A 16,524-nucleotide genomic window follows, 5' to 3' on the forward strand; every position below is an offset into this window, starting at 1 on the left:
CTCAGGGATTAGCTTTGATGCTTGCAGTCAACGTGACGTCACCGTTGCATCCAAAACATTGAGACCCTAGACGTGGCAGGGAACAGACAATGGACCTGGGGAGGCAGAGTACTCGCTCTGTTATTTTAGAGCATCTGCTTCTCAGGGGGACATGGCTGCCATATGGGGACCAGGCCAGGGGGACATGGCTGCCATATGGGGACCAGGCCGGGGGACATGGCTGCCATATGGGGACCAGGCCACTGGACATGGCTGCCATATGGGGACCAGGCCAGGGGGACATGGCTGCCATATGGGGACCAGGCCGGGGGACATGGCTGCCATATGGGGACCAGGCCACTGGACATGGCTGCCATATGGGGACCAGGCCACTGGACATGGCTGCCATATGGGGACCAGGCCACTGGACATGGCTGCCATATGGGGACCAGGCCACTGGACATGGCTGCCATATGGGGATCAGGCCGGGGCACATGGCTGCCAGATGGGGACCAGGCCACGGGAGATGGCTGCCAGATGGGGACCAGGCCACGGGAGATGGCTGACAGATGGGGACCAGGCCACGGGAGATGGCTGCCAGATGGGGACCAGGCCGGGGGACATGGCTCCCATTGCAATAGGTTGACCAGAATTACTATATAGTGTTAATTGTAAAACAATATTATTGTATGGAGCCAATTGTGGGACAGAAAAAAGGGGGAAAAAAAAATAAAAAATAAAAAAAATACCTAAAGTATGAAATAATATTTTGCCACTAAAAATGCAGTTTATGTACAAACTAAAGTAAACACAAAACTAAACATTTGTTAAAGGAAGAAAAGAAGTTGAGCAAGTCTCTCTGATTTTAGAAGGTCTTTCTGAACAACTAATGTACATAGGAGCAACTCGGCACTTCTCAAATTATGTTGGGGAAAGAATTAGGCTTGTTGAGGTGTCTGGAAGAGGCTTACTTCTCTCATCATTGAAAGAATATAAAACATCGGCCAAGAATTCATGTGCATGGAGAGGGGGCGGTGAGGGGCACAAGAGATTGCCCTTGGCCCCAGCAGTGTATGAGCTGTATCACAGCAATACTGATGAATGCCGGTAATTGTTGTTTCATTCTATCGACATTCAGGGGTATCAAATATTTATGGCCTGTCTTATTCTAAGAATTGCCAACAAATGTTTGGGACCCAGAAACCCAATAGAAAATGAAGATCAATTTTACAGAAACTTGGTTAGATTAATCCATGTACGTAGCATAGTTTTTTGGATATAAATACAGTGTGAAATTGAGCTATGGGGTCAAATGTTATGATTTATCCTCTGTTGTACTTGTTCTAAAACATTCAGACGTGGGTTGAAAAACAATTGTAAGTCATCTAGCTTGCCCATTTTCTCCCCTATGCCAGATAAATCAACAGGGTGCGTGCCGTGGCTTTAACCATGGCACAATGCACTGTAGTACACCTCTCACATGGTGTGCCAGTATTAATAATTGTCTATATTTATAATGTATGAAATTTAGGATCATGATCATTTACAGGCAGAAGTCACATTACAACCTCTCTGGGATGGATTTTGGGATCTTCTGCCTAGAATATAATTTCCTGGCTTTGCTTCTTTTACGGGAAGTATAGTTCTCCTGATTAGCTATGTCGCTTACCCCATGTGTGGGGCATAGCAGTAGTCTAGGTATCCATAGCTACAGCCACGCATATAGTTACAGTTAGCAGTTAGTGGTCGCAACCATGGGTACCTAAGGTACTGCAATGCCCTGCACATGGGGTAAGCAACATAGCTAATCAGGAGAACGCTACTACATTTCTAATTGTAGGCATTTACTAATAATATTATTATTCCTTCTACCTATTGGAATAGGATCTTGGAGAGGGGAATACCTTTTTACTCATTCATAAATGTAAGAAACAGATCCCATAATATTTTCTCTAATTCTTTTGGAATTCATGTGTCAATGGTTTAATAGCTTTTCGTCATATAAACAGTCTAAGAAACTGGAAAGGGAAAATCTGGATATAACTGTATAAAAGTTGTTTGGGTGGAAAATAAACCATTTTGGTGAAGTGAGAAACAATTTAGAAATGAAATCCCAGCAGGTTTATATCTCACAGATCATTACACTCATCATGGGCTTGTAGTGCGTGATTCACTTGCACACAATGACTTGCAGGTGTCCCAGCAGGAGAACAATTTAGGTAATTCTTTACAATGTTTCTGTTGATGTTCTAAGTACTGTTGATTAAAAAGCAGAAAGTACCCACACCCAATGCTGTAAATTCATCTCTCACACACCATGGTAATTTTTTATTTTTTTTTATAGGGAATTAGAAAAGTAACTTTTTAGTTATTAAAACAATCTCTTTTTAATAGGTGTCCTGGCATTAAGGCATATGAAAAGACAATATGTATCTGAGATGAGAGCTAACTCTGGACACAAAGAGGTTTTATCAGCAGAGAAGGAGATATTAAAAGGTACGTGCATATGTTAATTAAGAAATTTCTGCACCAATTCTGCATCTCTTTAAAAATTCTCCATCTTTTTAAAATTGTATTCTGACTGACAAGTAAAGCTTTGCAGATTTTCTTGTAGCCTTTATCTTTCTTTTGTAAATAAATTATTTTGTGACATTTCTCTTCTATGTGGTGCCATTGCAGACATCGCGAAATGGGAAGGGGTTTTTGTTAAACAACGCCCTTTTATATAGTCAGCTGTCTGCTGGACACCTGCCTAATTAATAATTCAACTGATTTTTTGTTTCTAGTTTAACCCCTTAATGACCAGAGGTATTTTTGGTTTTGCATTTTCATTTTATGCTCCCTTCTTCCCAGAGCCATGACTTTTTTTTATTTTTTGATCAAAATGGCCAGGTGAGGGTTTGATTTTTTGCAGGACGAGTTGTACTTTTGAACAACACCATTGGTTATACCATATCTTGTACTCGAAAATAAGAAAAAAAATTCCAAGTGCGATGTAATTGCAAAAAAAAAATGATTATTATTCTCTAGGTCATTACGAGTACATAGACACCAAACATGTCTAGGTTATTTTTTATCTCAAGTGGCAAAAAATATTCCAAACTTTGTTTAAAAAGAAAATTGCGTCATTTTCCGATACCCGTAGCATCTCCATTTTCCGTGATCTGGGGTTGGGTGAGGGCTTATTATTTGAGCACCAAGCTGATGTTTTTAATTCTACCATTTTGGTGCAGATAAGATCTTTTGATCGCCCGTTATTGCATTTTAATTCATGTTTGATTTTTTTGTGTATGTTTGATTTTTTTTTAATGGTTTTATTTTGAATGGAACAACAAAGGGGGGCGATTTGAACTTTTATATATTTTTTTAAATATTTTTTACAATTTAGTTTTACTTTTCGCATGCTTCAATAGTCTCCATGGGAGACTAGAAACTGCCATAACCCAATTGCCTATGCTACACATGAGCCCAAACACCGGGCAGCGCTCATAGCAATTCAGCAGTGAGAACCATAGAGGTCTGCAGGAGACCTCTGGTTGTCATACCCACCCATTGGTGACCCGCAATCATGGGGGGCACCGATGGGTGGATTTCCGGCATGCTTGCCAGAAGCGCGTGTTCCATGCCGCTGTCAGAGATTGATAGCATTTAACGGGTTAGCTGCGGGAGGATCGCGATTCCTCCCACGGCTGGTAGCGGCACATGTCAGCTGTTCAAAACAGCTGACATGTGCCGGAAAAGATGTGGGCTCACCGCCTGAACCCACAACAAAGAGAGGGTGTCTGACACGGTCGTACTATTACGCTCGATGTCGGAAAGGGGTTCTACGTTAGCATTGTTTTTATAGCATTTATTTGGGTGTACTCATTTTTGAATCCTGATCTTGAATTAATTTGGTAGGAAAATTACTTTTTTGGGAGTGCAAAATAAAAAATTTTGATTGTAATCAATGGCTCACATTTGTGGGAGTGTTCTGTAGTATGGTACCCATAGTGTGTGTGTGTGTGTGTGTGTGTGTGTGTGTGTGTGTGTGTGTGTGTGTGTGTGTGTGTGTGTGTGTGTGTGTGTATGTATGTATGTATGTATGTATAGATGTATAGATATATATAGATATATATAGATATATATAGATAGATAGATAGATAGATAGATATACATATATACACACACATTTTTTATATATTTAATATATATCTGTCAAGGTGAAAATACTTTCTTATATACTTTTGTACTTTTATACTCTTATACTGTGAAACAATAAGTTTTCCCTTGCTAATGCAAATGTAACTGTATTAAAGATGGCTGCCAGTGTTCATTCTTCACTTTAGGTTAGAGTTTGAAGGGTTAAGTTTCATTTCTCCTGAAAAGATAACTCAGGAATGTGAAGAAAGAAGTAACCACCGGGAGACGTTCTGACGAATCGGAGAGAGAGACTGGACACTAGATGTATACTGCATAAACCCCGCCTATTGCATTCCTTTTTAGTACTGTGTATTGTAAAATAAACTCAGTTGCTATGACCGTGGCTGACACACATATAGTCACATGAGCATGCACTGAGATTGAACCAGCTACCTGTCTGACTCATTCTTACCCGGTACCACATGCTTATAGTTTAATTTGGAATGACTGGTGAATGAGGGTATATTGTCGTTACGACCCCGACAATTTGGCGCCCAACGTGGGGCGTGGCCAGCGATCCGAGACCCCCTGGACCCATGCCTGGATGTCTGTGGATGATACCCGTAGTGGCTGACCTCGAGGACTGATCACCCTCCGAACACGGTAAGTGGCGATCATATACACTGTATGTGTCACACTTGCTAGTGTCTCAGCCGTTATTGGTTTGTCTGTGGTCTCCTTGGGTCTGGGGAGTGACCGGTCGAGTGGTGAGATCGAATGCGATCCTGTGCCACGCTCTGAACCAGCAACTGAGAGACGTCACATCCGGCGCGTCCTCGTGTACACCACACCTCCTCCACCGGTCATTGTACTCCGTTCAACCACCCTACCCGTGACTATTGTCTAGTAGTGAAGTGGACTGAAAAATTGAGCCAGTTGTAGATTGTGGGGCAGCTTAGAGAAAGGGATAGGAGACGCAGCCTCTGTGATATTGTACCAACTAGGTAATTTAAGACGTCCCGGAGGGGGACCACCTGTATTTCTGTGGAGGGCTCTCACTAGGAGACCGCCTCCCAACGGTTTGGAATATCGTGGCAGGATAGTCTGTTAATCACTGGTGCTCAGGTTAGGGACAGAAAATATTGAGCGCGAGGCTCTTTTTCTTATACGTTGAGCGAGAGGCTCCGTGTTTTTAGAACACCAGTGTTGAAGATCACTGCCAGTGGCCTACTGCAGGAGGACACAGTATTCTGTGAGTCATGTTGCGTATCTTAAAGCAGAAGAAGTCCGTGCCCCACAAGTTAGATGAGGATGCCGTGGAAGTCAAGGCAATAGTGGAGTCACGGGAGGGAAAGAAGGCAGTCAAGAATGTTGAGAGTTTGTATAAGCATGTAGGATTGCCCTCGTCAGGGAGATTGCAGCCGGCTATGTGGCCCAATCTCATAGAAAATAAAAGGGGCATGTTGAAAGATAAAGGATTGTTAGAACAAGCGCAAGCTCATCTGCGAGTTGCGCAAATGTTGTGGATTCTGTTTTTGGGCTCCCTCTGGTGGTTACAACTGGTACTGGGTGACTTTGGTGGGTTGCGGTCTCTGGTTTCCACCTGTCCATCAGAGGCTGGGTGTTTCCTATTTAACCTGGCTTTCCTGTCATTCCCTTGCCGGCTATCAATGTATCAGTGTGTCTCTGTTACCTTTGCTACCTGCTCCTAGGCCTTCAAGACAAGCTAAGTCTGGATTTCCCTGTTTCATGTTTGCTTTCATGTTTTTAGTCCAGCTTGCAGATATGTAATTCTCTGCTGCTGGTTGCTCTAGTGGGCTGAAATTACCACTCATGTACCATGAGTTGGCACATGAGTTCAAGTAATTTCAGGATGGTATTTTGAAGGGTTTTAAGCTGACCGCGCAGTTCACCTTTTGTATCCTCTGCTATCTAGCTTAAGCGGGCCTCATTTTGCTGAATCTGTTTTCATAACTACGTTTGTGCCTTCCTCTCATTTCACCGTCATTATATGTGGGGGGCTGCTATTTCTGTGGGAATATTTCTCTGGAGGCAAGATAGGTCTGTGATTCTTCTGATAGGGGTAGCTAGATCTCCGGCTGGCGCGAGACGTCTAGAGTCCCCCCAGGAACGTTCCCCGGCTGCTGTTAGTTGAGTGTTGAGGTTCAGGATCGCGGTCAGCTCAGGTTCCATCACCCTAGAGCTCGTCCTGTTTTTGCCCGTGTTATGTGTTTAATTCCCTGCCATTGGGATCATGACACGCAAAGCTTAAAGAACAAAGGATGAAAATAGGTTGATGGAGAGGGAGGATCAGACAATGTAGAACCCGTGTTTGGTTATAAAATGCCTTTGAACTGTGATTTTACAGATTGTAAAATGGCCGCCATGCCACTGGTGATGAAAATGCAGTCCCAGCCACCGCCCTGTAATGGCGGGACGAGCTCTCCAGAAGCGTAGGTGTGTCTTGTTTGTGTTGTGCAGAATCCAACCTGGGTGGAGACCTGCCGCGTGTGCGTGTACGGGCCGTTCTTGGGGCTCCGCCCAGACCACGGAGGATCATAGGAAAGTTTTGTAGAAATTAAGTCTGAAAACTGCTGCAATTTGTTACTTTGTAGAAGATACGGAGCCTTGTATCAGTGCTGTGTAGTAGAGGGGAGGAGGGAGCGGACCGCTGTGAGGTTTCTCCTCTTTCCTCATCTGTGCTACGAACTTAGAGAAAGGGGGGCAAAGAGCTGGGCTTTTGTGTTCTCCCTTCTGTGCTGACTCGCTGAGGAATGCAGTGCTGGATGGGAGGGGGCATGTGAGCCCCTGCGCGACCTGCTTGAAATCTCTCCCCTCGGTGCTGTGGGCTAGAGGGAAGGGGGGCCATGTATTGCATTCTAAGTTTTCTCTGTCCTTGGTTTAGTACACGCTGAGAGATTTATGTTTAAAGCAATAAGTACTGTATGAAATTGAAAGTGAAATAGACCTGTGCCTGGTCTTGGAGGAAAACTTGTAAATAATTGAAAGATTGGTAAATTAAGCCTCTTCTTCCGACTGTAAGCTCTGTGCCCCTCAATCCCAAAGCACCAATATATATTGGGTTGCCAAAACTTAGTGTGCTTCCACCCTATGATCCTGACCGGTTGATTTGTGATGTATGCGGAGTTACTAATTCTCAGTGTAGAGAGGTCTGTTACAATTGTGGAGCGAGGAGATCCAGGGTCGTAGCCCCCACCTTTCCCTTGCTAAACGCTGCCAGTATCTATTATCGGCCACTGCCAGCACCAGCCACAGCAATTCCCCGCTCCAATTCCAGCCCCCCCCTCACAGCTGCAATGAAACAGCTCCCCTTATCAGCAGTTCATGTAACAGACTCCAACTCCAGTCCTCCCACCTTATATGAATTCAGTCCCCTACTCAAATATTTCTTTTAACCCTGTATAGGAATCTCACTCTATTCCCAGCCTCGTTATGTCAATTTTCAGACCAAGAGCTTGCTTTAATCGGTGTAAATGGCAGACCCCCCAGCCCGGAAAGGCCCCTACATCTCCTCTTCCCGTGAAACCTTCACACTTATAAGGCCAGATTTTCCAGGAATCTGAAGTTTGGTTCCCTGTCATTCACGCTACTACATCACACCTCAGGAATCTCAGGTTCTTTTTTCAGTGGGGTATGGGGACATAATTACCCACCAGATAGGAGCCATAGTGAACCCAGCTAATTCTACCCTGTCACATAGAGGTGGTTTGGCCCAGTCATAGCCCAAGAGTGTCAGGCCTACCTTGTCGTTTATGGCCCCTTGCATCCAGGAGACGCTATGTCCACCCAAAGAGGGAATTTGCCCTGTGATATAGTGTTACACACTGCAGGCCCCGTATATGATTACAAGACACCCAAGCGCTGCCGTACAGTATTGCAGACTGCCTTGCAGACAGAGCTCACCTATGCAGGACATGCTACAGGTGTGCTGACTCAGCTTCATGGAAACAAACAGAGATCTGTTGCTTATTACAGTGGCCGCCTGGATACGGTGGCAAGAGGAAGTTCCTCCTGTGTTTGGACTGTGTTGGATTACCCACTGATGGTCCACACCCCACACGATGTATATAGTATCCTTAATCAGGTACAACCTAGCCACATGTCCATGGCTGGACAGCTGCGACTTTGGTGTGCTATTCTCATGCCTACTAATGTGACTTTGAAAAGGTGCACTGTCCTGAACCCCGCTACTCTTCTCCTAGTTCCCCTGGATCCAAAGGGGGGAGGAGTAGGTGACATGAGCAAGGACACTCTTTTTCTTTCTAGAATGGATCCAGAGGAACAAGATTAGGTTTCCAAACCTTATGATTGTCTAGAATTGATGTCTCAGGAAACGGCTGGTCTCTAGTGTGCCTATTCTAATGCTGATTTTGAGCTTTTTGTAGATGGATCTCGTCACCAAGATGACCAAGGATGCTACTGTACCAGATATGCTGTGGTCTCAGAACATGAGGTAATCAAGGCAGAGTCAATGCCAGCTCATATGTCTGCACAAGAAGCAGAGCTCAAGGCGCTCATAGAAGCGTGCAAACTAGCAGAAGGTAAGACTGTAAATATCTACACTGATTCCAGGTATGCTTTTGGCATTGCACATGGTTATGGGCCTATCTGGAGAGCCAGGGCTTTCCTGACAGCAAATGGCCACCCCATTAAACATGCTGAGGCAGTCCAGCAACTTATGAATGCACTACAGCTTCCCACCCAAGCAGGCATCATAAAGGTAAAGGCACATACCAAAGGCACTGATGGACGGACAAAGGGTAACGCACTGGCAGACCAGGCTGCCAAGAAAGCAGCAAGCACTCCTGTAGCCTCTAAAGTACATCACCTAGACACCCCACCATCTCCACTTGTGTTGAAAGACATCTTAGCCCGGTTACAAGAACAGGCAAGTAAGGAGGAGAAAAATAGGTGGCAAAAGATAGGGGCTTGCTCTGATACCGTCACTGGACTATGGGGGAGGGGGTGAAAAGGTCTGCCTACCACAGGTACTGTACCCAATGATGGCACAGGTTCTGCACTAAATGTGCACCACTCGAAGACGGCCATGTGTGACACCCTACAGAAACAATGGATTGCCCCCGGGGTTTTCCACCTGCGCAGAAAGGCAGGTACAGAGCTGCATGATATGTGACACACAATCAGAGTAGGACAGTGAAAACCCCATCCAAGCACACTCCCCGGCCCTTTAACCAATTCCAGAGACTGCAGAATGATTATATTCAGTTACCCAGGGTAGGGACGTATGAGTATGTGTTGGTCTGCATTGATTTATTTTCAGGTTGGCCAGAAGCCTACCCAGTTGCCAAAGCTACGGCTAAGACAACGGCGAAGAAACTGATGGCTCAGATCATGTGCAGGTATGGAGTTCCTGAAGTCATTGAAAGCGATCAGGGTTCCCATTTTACTGGAGAGATCATGTCAGAGGTAATGGCAGCACTGGGGGTAAGTCAAGCATTGCATACTCCATCCGCAGAGCAGTGGAAAAGTGGAGAGACTAAATGGAACTCTTAAGCTTAAAATCCAGAAGGCAATGACAGAGACTGGTAAACCATGGACAGAATGCCTCCCTCTAGCTTTGTTTTCAGTAAGATATACCCCAAACAGGAAGACAGGACTGTCACCGTATGAGATTCAGTTTGGCAGGAGCCCCAATTTTGAATGTTTCTTTCCACAACAGTTGCAACTTAAGTACCAGGACTTGACTAGTTATGTGCAGGCCTTACATGGACACCTTGCCAAAGTGCATTTAACTGTCTTCAGTTCTCTTCCAGACTCAGACAAGGTTCCTGGACACCATCCCTTTGTGCCAGGAGACCTGGTGTATGTGAAAAAGTTTGTGCGCAGAGATTGTCTCCAGCCGAGATTTGAAGGACTTCACACGGTGATCCCGGTCACCCCCACTGCAGTAAAACTTGAAGGAAAGAGCACCTGGATCCACGCCTCACACTGTAAAAGAGACCGAACCAGTGTTTAGTCACAGTAGTGACTGAAGGGAAATGTTGCTGTTGTTTTTGACCTTGGGACTGGGGGCCATCCTCGCCCCTACCTCTTCGGCCCCTATTGTAAATAAGAATTCTGGCCCCACTATTCTCTGGGTAAACCTGACAGCCCTGGTGAATATCTGGCGATTTGATTTCTGTGATGTAGTCAAGTGCCTTGAGACTGAACGGGTGGTAGAGGGAATCATCCAGTTTTATACGGGAGATGATTGGGGTTATAAACCTAGCGAAGCCATGTTCCCCAAGGATGGGACGGTAGGAGTCTTTGTGAGAGAATGCATCTAACAGCCCTTCTGCAACCACTTAGGGGCTGTAAATGGGGTAGAAGCTGTCACCCCCTCCTCCTGAATCTTGAAAGCCCCCAATCTGCTGATCTGCAGACGTTCGTATTGGGAAAGCATTATAATTATGTATTTAGTGCTGGACCCTATGGGTATTTAGGCCATATACAGCTCCAGGATATTAGCTCTAGACCAACCAAGGCCCCTGTTACCAGTACACCTAAAACAGGCCCAGGTGAGCGTTTGCAAAATGTAGTTAATGAAGTAATCCCCATTCCAGGTCTCAGTTGGCAAGAGGTTTTCTCCATAGAAACACAAACAGCCCCAAGGAAAAAACCTATGGTTAGAATGGGTGAGATACAATGTAAGAGTCCAGAATATCTCTGTAGGATGCATTGCTTGTGCTGCTGCGAATACACATCTCTACACACATGCATTGCTTTTTCCTGATGACAACACCACTGCCTGTGTCATGAATCTGTTGAAAGGTTTGAAGCCCACTGATTGCCCAGATTACGTCCCACTAATTCATAAGGAACCCAGACTAAAGGTCCCAGGAGAAGTAACCGTATTAGCTGACAATTACACCCGCTATAATTCCCACGACACCACAGGTACACCAGTAGAGATCTCCGAGACAGGTTTCTGCAAAGAGAACAGTCCTCTAGATACTGATTTGCTAATCAAACATACACAATATATGTACGATATTTATTGGTTATGTGGAAATGGTAAGCTCCGTCCTAGGTTGCCTAATGCCTGGACAGGCCAATGCACCCGTTAGACTGGCTATGCAGTTCAAGATTTTACCTTGGGATCCAGAGGTACCTGATGAACCTACCAGAAAGAGGAGAAGTCTCAATCAGCTCCACATGAGTTATGAAGAAGATCCACTAGTATATATTGATGCCATTGGAGTGCCAAGGGGGGTGCCTGACCAGTTTAAAGCCCAGAACCAGACTTATGCCGGCTTTGCTTCTATAATCCCACAGGTGCAGATTAATAAAAATGTTGAATGGATCAAATATATATATATATTACAGAGAACAAAGATTTGTTAATTATAGCTGTGATGCCTTTCAGGATATAGTTGAGGACTTGGGCCCTAACACTTGTATGACCAGTGCTGCAACCCGACCTAAGAGAATTACACTGAATCCTGTCCAGACAAGATCACATGCAGTGACATAAGAAGCTGACACAGGATTGTGGTTGGCGGATAGTGGGGACATTGACTTTTAGGAGTAGGCTGACAGTAATACTTTTGGGAAGGAGCTGTAGACCAGCATGTCATGTCACTCCCACCACCAGAGAACCAACCACATCAGGTAGGGTAAGACAGATACAGGAGTATTATCCCTGGAGGCCCTCTGACTAGCTAGCTACGCAAAACAATTGGCTGACCCTGAGAACCAACCTTTCTCATTCTACAGACAAATAATGACCATATGATGGACGTATAAGTGCACCTAGGCAGGCCTAGGTAGTCAGTGAGCACAAAAACAGGTGACGTGCTAGGACGCAAATTAAGATTTTCTACAGATGTGACAAAGGAGAGAGTGTAGAGCTATACTTTGGACGGTTACAGCTGAAATAGGAAAATATGGAGTACAGTCCCATAAACCCACTTGATGTTAGAGTATTGGTAAATACATTCATTGACGGTATGACCAAAGACTTACGAGACGAAATATAGACAGCCAGACCTGAATGGCGAAATGTAGATCCGAAAGACCTGAAGGTTTCTAAAGAAGTTGAACAAATTAGGACAATAAAACGACGTGTCATGTATGCTGGAGCAGACACATCTTTCTTCTCCAGTTGGTTAGGTGGGATCAAGGGATTCCTTCAATAAGTTTGTTTGGTACTGATTGCCCTCCTTATAGTTGGATCGATAATCCTCTGTTGTGTTATTCCCTTGTATAAAAAGGTTATTGCCAAAGCAACTCCGACTGGCACCTTCCTCAATCAAGAAATAGATCCACCAGAGTACAATGGTACTGATCCAGGGGAGATCCCGAAGTATATTCCTCTCAAGAGAATAGACAAAACCCCCCATTCTCAGATGATGCCAAGAGATTTAGTTTAGGGACAGTGGGAGAACTCCATGTGAGGTTAGTGAAGGGTTCAGCTGCCTGGAGGCCTCTCGCTAGGGGAGAGTTTCTGAGGTGTCTGGATGAAGAAATCCACCTCCCCTTTTCCCATCACATGGACAGTCTCAAAGGATCTTTCTTTAAGGGAAAAACTTAGTGTTTAGGGGGGATTGTCAAGGTGAAAATATACTTTCTTATATACTTTTGTACTTTTATACTCTTATACTGTGAAACAATAAGTTTTCCCTTGCTAATGCAAATGTAACTGTATTAAAGATGGCTGCCAGTGTTCATTCTTCACTTTAGGTTAGAGTTTGAAGGGTTAAGTTTCATTTCTCCTGAAAAGATAACTCAGGAATGTGAAGAAAGAAGTAACCACCGGGAGACGTTCTGACGAATCGGAGAGAGAGACTGGACACTAGATGTATACTGCATAAACCCCGCCTATTGCATTCCTTTTTAGTACTGTGTATTGTAAAATAAACTCAGTTGCTATGACCGTGGCTGACACACATATAGTCACATGAGCATGCACTGAGATTGAACCAGCTACCTGTCTGACTCATTCTTACCCGGTACCACATGCTTATAGTTTAATTTGGAATGACTGGTGAATGAGGGTATATTGTCGTTACGACCCCGACATATCTATAATATAACGCTGGGAGCGTCACTCTGTCCGAAGCCTTTATAGACTGCGCAAGCGCCGGCGCAGTCTGGACCCCACAGAGTGACGCTCCCAGGAGATCGCGGTATGCGTAAGCACTGAACGCACACCGTGATCTCCAACGGAGAAGCAGGTTAGAGCCAGGAGGGTGAGTATGCAATATTTACCTGTCCCGGCGTTCCACCGATGCGCGCTGCTCCATCCTATGCCTGTGACGTTCGGTTCAGAGGGCGCGATGACGCGCTTAATGCGCGCCGCCCTCTGACTGAACAGTCACAGCCAGAGGATGTGGAGGATGGAGCAGCGCGCATCGGTGGAACGCCGGGACAGGTGAATATAGCAAGTGCAGGGGGCCTGAGCTAGCGGCGACTCCGGCACCTGACCCCCACAGCGCGCCGGTGTCCCCGCCTGCCCGCCTGCTCAGGCCCCCAGCACTCGGCTCCCAGCACAGCCAAGCACAGCCGCCCGCACTCAGCACAGCCGCCCGCACTCAGCACAGCCGCCCGCACTCAGCACAGCCGCCCGCACTCAGCACAGCCGCCCGCACTCAGCACAGCCGCCCGCACTCAGCACAGCCGCCCGCACTCAGCACAGCCGCCCGCACTCAGCACAGCCGCCCGCACTCAGCACAGCCGCCCGCACTCAGCACAGCCGCCCGCACTCAGCACAGCCGCCCGCACTCAGCACAGCCGCCCGCACTCAGCACAGCCGCCCGCACTCAGCACAGCCGCCCGCACTCAGCACAGCCGCCCGCACTCAGCACAGCCGCCCGCACTCAGCACAGCCGCCCGCACTCAGCACAGCCGCCCGCACTCAGCACAGCCGCCCGCACTCAGCACAGCCGCCCGCACTCAGCACAGCCGCCCGCACTCGGGCTGTAGAGCCGGAGAGAGAAAGATGGGAGCAACATTTGGCAGAATGGAAATAAGAACAGGCAGAATGGGTGCAGCACATTACAACAGAATGGGGGCGCAGGATGGGAGCAGCACATGATAGAATGGGGGCACAGGATGGGAGCAGCACATGACAGAATGGGGGCGCAGGATGGGAGCAGCACATGACAGAATGATTGCGCACGATGGGAGCAGCACATGACAGAATGGGGGCGCACATGACAGGATGGGGGTGCAGGATGGGAGCACATGACAGCATGGGAGCAGTGCATGACAGAATGGGGGCACAGGATGGGAGCAGCACATGACAGAATGGGGCACAGGATAGGAGCAGCACATGACAGAATGGGGGCACACACATGACAGGATGGGGGTGTAGGATGGAGCAGCATATGACAGGATGGGGCGCAGGATGGGAGCACATGACAGGATGGGGACGCAGGATGGAGCAGCACATGACAGGATGGGAGAGCAAGATGGGAGCACCACATACCAGGATGGAGACCATATACCAATATAAATGCTCGCTCGTATACGTGTGTGTGTGTGTGTGTGTGTGTGTGTGTGTGTGTGTGTGTGTGTGTGTGTGTGTGTGTGTATGTATATATATATATATATATATATATATATATATATATATATATATATATATATATATATATATACACATACACATACACACACACACATATATATATTTATATTTATTTTTATGCAACAAATGGCAAAGATTGGTTTACATCCATAAGTTAATTTTGCTAGTAGGAATGATAATGAATGAAGTCTCTCGTAGGAATTACTACACCCATCATGATTAGGATACAGACGTCTGCATATTTATCACTTTATTATCTATCTATATGATAGACTAAGGTCCACTTCCGTCTGTCTGTCTCTCTGTCATGGAAATCCCACGTCGCTGATTGGTCGCGCCCAGCCGGCCGCGACCAATCAGCGACAGACACGAATCGCGAATTTGCCCCTCCCTACTCCCCCTCCAGTCAGTGCCCCGTCCATTCTCCCCTCCACTCAGCATTTCATAAGTCCGTTCAACGGACTGCGTTACACCGCGGCATAACGCAGTGTAACGCAGTTCGTTAACGGTGCCATTAACCCTGTGTGACCAATGTTTTACTATTGCTGCTGCCTATGCAATAGTAAAAACATAATGTTACAACAAAAAAAAAAAAAAAACACATTATATTCTCACCTTCCGTCGTCCGCGCCAGCCTTTCCCGCTCCTTGCGACGCTCCGGTCCCAAGAATTAATTGCGGCCATGACCCCAGTTGACGTAGCAGTCTTGCAAGACCGCTGCATGATCACAGGTTATTGCCGCAAGGCATTACTGGGAACGGAGCGTCGCGATGAGCTTCGCTAAAGGCCTGGGCTGGATCCGGGGGCCGCCGGAGGGTGAGTATATAACTATTTTTTATTTTAATTCTTTTTTTTAACAGAGATATGGTGCCCACATTGCTATATACTGCGTGGGCTGTGTTCTGTACTGCGTGGGCTGTGTTCTGTACTGCGTGGGCTGTGTTCTGTACTGCGTGGGCTGTGTTCTGTACTGCGTGGGCTGTGTTCTGTACTGCGTGGGCTGTGTTCTGTACTGCGTGGGCTGTGCCATATACTACGTGGGCTGTGCTATATACTACATGGCCAGCCACGAACAATCAGCGACAAGCGCAGTCCAGCCGCGAATTGCCGCGGGATTTGAACCACACTTCGCTAATTGCTCACGCCCGGCCGGCCGAATCCTGTATATTCATTGCATTATTCTGAAAACTTCATAAATAAACTACATACATATTCTAGAATACCCGATGCGTTAGAATCAGGTCACTATCTAGTTAATAGTATAATCTTCCACTTTCCATTTATACCCAATTTGGATTTTTACTTTACAAAAAGATCAACAATCAGGTTAAATAAAAATAATTCCATATTGTAGCACAAGAGCCAGAAGGTTCCCCAGTAAAGACAAAGCTATAGAGTTAACCTGAAAGCTATCAGTATGTTGACCGTATTACAGTGAGTCCCCACTGCCTCCGCTATCTGGCAGGGAACATTATCCACTCCGAACAAATGGAGGAAGGGATCCACAGTTCATCTAGAGTTTAATAAAACACATACACTCTAGATCTGCATTGTGCTGCTCAGTATGAACTGCTGCCAAAATAAACTAGCTCTGTTTATTAATGTATACTTTATAGGGGGGGGGGGGGAAGCACATACCTCTTTTCGGCCCTTAACGACCTTTACAGATCTCATGCTCTGTGATCTCCGAAGCCCCTTGTGTGCATACATTTCGTCTTCTGAGTGTGCCCCTTCTGTTTCTTCATCAGACTTGTCATCTTCAGACTCTTTTCTTATTGAGTTGAATCCTACAAAAATTAAAAGTAAAAATACACTGAAATGTGAATCGGAATAAAAGACTGAACTGTAGCTGGAACCAAAAGTAACGATTA

General features: G+C 46.0%; 1 protein-coding gene and 1 long non-coding RNA gene across 2 annotated transcripts in view; one reads left to right on the forward strand and one right to left on the reverse strand.

Annotated features, from left to right (window-relative positions):
- The window catches only part of LOC143769835 (uncharacterized), a 259,674-nt gene that overhangs the window by 200,689 nt on the left and 42,461 nt on the right, over positions 1–16,524 (forward strand). Inside the window, exon 4 of the long non-coding RNA XR_013214494.1 lies at positions 2,374–2,475. This is a non-coding gene — a long non-coding RNA (uncharacterized LOC143769835). The remainder of the gene's footprint in view (positions 1–2,373; positions 2,476–16,524) is intronic.
- Positions 1–16,524, reverse strand: part of REEP3 (receptor accessory protein 3) — a 184,378-nt gene that overhangs the window by 7,076 nt on the left and 160,778 nt on the right. Inside the window, exon 7 of the mRNA XM_077258762.1 lies at positions 16,292–16,440. Coding sequence (XP_077114877.1) covers positions 16,292–16,440 — 149 coding nt within the window. The remainder of the gene's footprint in view (positions 1–16,291; positions 16,441–16,524) is intronic.

This window comes from Ranitomeya variabilis, chromosome 4 (assembly GCF_051348905.1).
Source record: "Ranitomeya variabilis isolate aRanVar5 chromosome 4, aRanVar5.hap1, whole genome shotgun sequence".
Taxonomy (NCBI): domain Eukaryota; kingdom Metazoa; phylum Chordata; class Amphibia; order Anura; family Dendrobatidae; genus Ranitomeya; species Ranitomeya variabilis.